We start from the raw sequence: 3,900 nt of genomic DNA on the forward strand, positions 1-3,900 counted from the left end.
CCACTAGTTTTATTGATGGAATGAAATATAGCAAGACTTGCATTGCCTACTAAGAAAGTTAGTAGCCGGTAGTCATCGGGTTAAAACACAAGTTGTTACAGATGGAAGAAGTACAATGTTCTACAGCCCTTTACAGATTACATCTGGTCATGGGCTTAATGTAGTCTTTCAAGCAGAGAAGATATTTATATTTATAAATAACAAAAAATTGCTACATTTTATTAATTTTGTCCTTGAATGGGAAGAAGAATCTTAGTCGAAAGGAATTCTTATAGACATATCTAAGGTGTATTTCAGAATAGGCCTTGTTAAATAATTTCATAATCCTAGACAAGGATTTGCAACCTAGATCAGGGAGTATGATAGTAATCAATTGTTTATCAACTGACTGGCATTCTTTTTAAGATCCCAAATAACATTTGATAACTCATGATTAAAGTCAGTTAAGTTACTAAAAACTTTAAATGCTTGAGTCATTAAAAACTTAATTAGGTTATGTTTAAACAATGCTAGTTTTACACTTTCACAATAAAGATCTGAAAGTAATTAACATCAAAACCTTAAGCATTCTGCTGAACTTTTAGTACCAGAAATGAAAGTTTGAAATTATTCGCAAATTCAACAGAGAACAGGATGTTATCTGTTTAGATATTGTTACGACAGCAGAGCTCACGTGACGCTAGTAACACGTCATGCACTTCTAAAACGTTCATGAAACCTCGCAAGGTTACTAGATTCGATATTCTTGTACATATAAGACGGTCAAGATGTGACAGCAACAATGTAATGTGTAATTGAACTGCGGACAGAGAGAGATGTATTGTTGAGCACGTGAGACGTTCGTTGTGAATTATAGCATTTGTTATAGCGCGACTGTGGAAATTAAGTGTATCGCAAAGTTGTATTTAGAAAGAATAAACCAGTTTTATTTAAGAAAGGACTTGTATATAAGAAGCTACCATTTTAGTCTTACCATGTAAATGTAGTTTTGTTTAGAAGTTTGAAATTAATTTTTTAAAAATTATGTTGTTGTGTGTTTCCAAATAATGTATAATGTGTCCATAATCTGGCCTATGAAAAATTCATAAGGTTGTTGTATCACGCCACTTCCTTCTCGAACCTTCATGAAATATCGGGAGTTTACTGGATCTTGGTATTCTTTTATATATAAGACAGTCACAATGTGACAGAGGCAATGTAATAAGTAATTGAATGTATGCAGACAGAATATTGTTGAGCACGTGAGAAGTTTGTTATGAATTATAGTGTTTGTTATAGCACGACTGTTGAAATTAAGTGTATTGTAAAGTTGTATTCAGAAAGAATAAACCAGTTTTATTTAAGAAAGGACTTGTATCAGTAAAGTTTCTTCAGAAAGAATTTTTACGGAAAATTAACTAACGACCAGAGGCGTAACAGGTCATTAAGGTTACGTTGTAGGTGATTACGGAATGTCTTTTGTTTTAAATTATTTCTTTATATGAGCCTGAAGAAGAGACCAGAAATTAGGTATAAACTTTTTGGTCTGAAAACGTTTGGGAAAATTTGGGTATAGTACATTTTCTTCTCTAGAATAACAAAAGAACAAAGGCAGCTAGAAGAAACTCAACTCAATATCTTCCTCAACTATGTGTTATGTGAAACCTGCACTTATACAGAATAAATAGTAATTTCAGAATAAATTCTATAATAATACAAAAGGACAAAAATGCATAGTATATTTATGTACCACAACACATAGGCCATTGTATTTGATTTTAATAGAACATTATATATGTGTATACACATACACACACATCAAAAGTAAAAGTCATTCAGGTATTAGTGGATGTAACTCTAAACTGGTTATGTAAAACATATTTCTACCAAAATTTTCACTCTGCAATAAATGCACTAAAATACAGGAAAGAAATGTACATTTTTAATTTTTAGGTAATGGGTAAATTTTGGTAAAGTGCTAAATAGCTGCATCACACACACATAAAGAAATAATGTAACTTGTTTTGAATTGGTTCACATAGTTTTTAGGTTAATTTAGTTTACATTAAGATCTGTAGAGGAACATTTAAAATAAAACAAAAATTCTCACTTCAAAATTAGTGCTGGGGTTAACCTCAAAACACAGTAGATGAGGTCAAGCATAAATCCTTTGAATGCATAAGGCCAAAAGCTCTTGAAGAGAGCTAATGACAGGGATGTTTTATTTTCATTTAGATCAATTGGTCTCGTTTCCTCCGCAACGTTTCCTGGTTTCCACATATGCAGTTTTCCAAAACTGAAATAAATTACAAATATAAAAAGTTAGATGAAGTAAGAATGAGGAAGATGATAATTTTTAAAGATAATTTATTGCATATGTACAAATTCACTTTGAAAAACAACCCATCATGTCTTAATGTTTTTTCTTGCTTTTTAATATATGCATGAAATATAAACAAGTTACAGGCACAGAAACAATTTTAATGGAACAAAATATACAATGTAAAACTTTTATCAGTGGCCTTCACTCCACAGCATCATAGTTCAGTTAAATGACCTCACACAGCTGCATGAAGTGGTGATGGGGTATCTTAAGGCAAGTCCCATCATGCTTTCAATAAAAAAACATTTTCCTTAGTTTTCTGCCTGATACTTTAAATTGTTTTACTTTATAAAGAAACAGTGAAACACACATAACTAGTAGAAGTTAATAAGTTTAAACTCTTAAAAGATAAAATAAATTTGATAAAAAATATCCAGGCTCATACAATTTATTTTGCCAGTTCACTTTTCAATTATTACATGTATACATGTGCTAGTTATGCCATAAGTGAAAATCTGGTGCAGTGTTTCTAGATTTGAAATAAAATCCTCTGACTTCAAATGATGAAGATACTTGCAGGGTAAGAGAATCCAGAATTTCAAAATTTCTTCCTAATACATTGTTAGGTTTCATTGTGTCTATGACCATAGGTTCTCAAAATAATTCTGTTGATTATTTACTAAATAATATCATTAACAGCCTAGCTGTTGTCTAATATCACAGAAAAAAGCTGTACATTTTAGCGGTAAAATTTGATGAGACAGACATCTACTGAAAGACGTGAAGGTCAAATATTTGGTAAGCCAGCAAATCAAACTCTTTTTCTTTCTACCTTGTTGAAAAACAAAAAATGATGCATTGAAATATAACCAAATTTTTCAATTTTAATCTGGAAATACAGTATAAAAAATTACTTATAAATATCTCACAACTCATGCCTAACACTTTAATAAACTTTAAATCATGATGGAAGCATATATGGACCCCATGCATCAGATTTTTAAATACTGTTACGCCTCCGGTCATTAGTTAATTTTCCGTAAATTTTGTTCCGACGAAACTTTAGCAAAGCAAGTCCTCTCTTAAATAAAACTGGTTTATTCTTTCTGAATACAACTTTACGATACACTTAATTTCCACAGTTGGGCTATAACAAACGCTATAATTCACAACGAACGTCTCACGTGCTCAACTCAACAATATTCTTTCTCTCTGTCCGCAGTTTACTTACCATTACATTACATTATTGCCGTCATTTCTTGGCCGTTTTATATAAAAGAATACATAACATCTAGTAACCTCCCGAGGATTCACGAAGCTTCGAGAATATGACGTGTTACTAGCGTCACGTGACCTCCGCTGTCGTAACACTGCCCCTTCCTTAGTATTGTTCGTCCCGAACAATAGCCACTTACATTAAACCAATAAACAATTAATAATAACTTAATTAAATGCACAGAATTTACAAGCACAAAATTACAATTCAACACAGTATCTTAAGTCATATGGGCCTTCCCATGGAGAAGACAACTTAGGAGACTTCCCTTTGGTCTTCATGTTCTGCACCATTCTTCCAAATCTTGTCTCATACCTATCCA

The 3,900-nt window shown here is 31.9% G+C and overlaps 1 protein-coding gene across 1 annotated transcript in view; it reads right to left on the reverse strand.

Annotated features, from left to right (window-relative positions):
• Positions 1 to 3,900, reverse strand: part of LOC106474985 (multidrug resistance-associated protein 1-like) — a 29,517-nt gene that overhangs the window by 15,698 nt on the left and 9,919 nt on the right. The window contains exon 4 of the mRNA XM_022403232.1: positions 2,090 to 2,275. Within this exon, the coding sequence (XP_022258940.1) occupies positions 2,090 to 2,275 (186 nt within the window). The remainder of the gene's footprint in view (positions 1 to 2,089; positions 2,276 to 3,900) is intronic.

The sequence above is a fragment of the Limulus polyphemus genome, unplaced genomic scaffold, assembly GCF_000517525.1.
Source record: "Limulus polyphemus unplaced genomic scaffold, Limulus_polyphemus-2.1.2 Scaffold7938, whole genome shotgun sequence".
In the NCBI taxonomy this organism is placed as follows: Eukaryota; Metazoa; Arthropoda; class Merostomata; order Xiphosura; family Limulidae; genus Limulus; species Limulus polyphemus.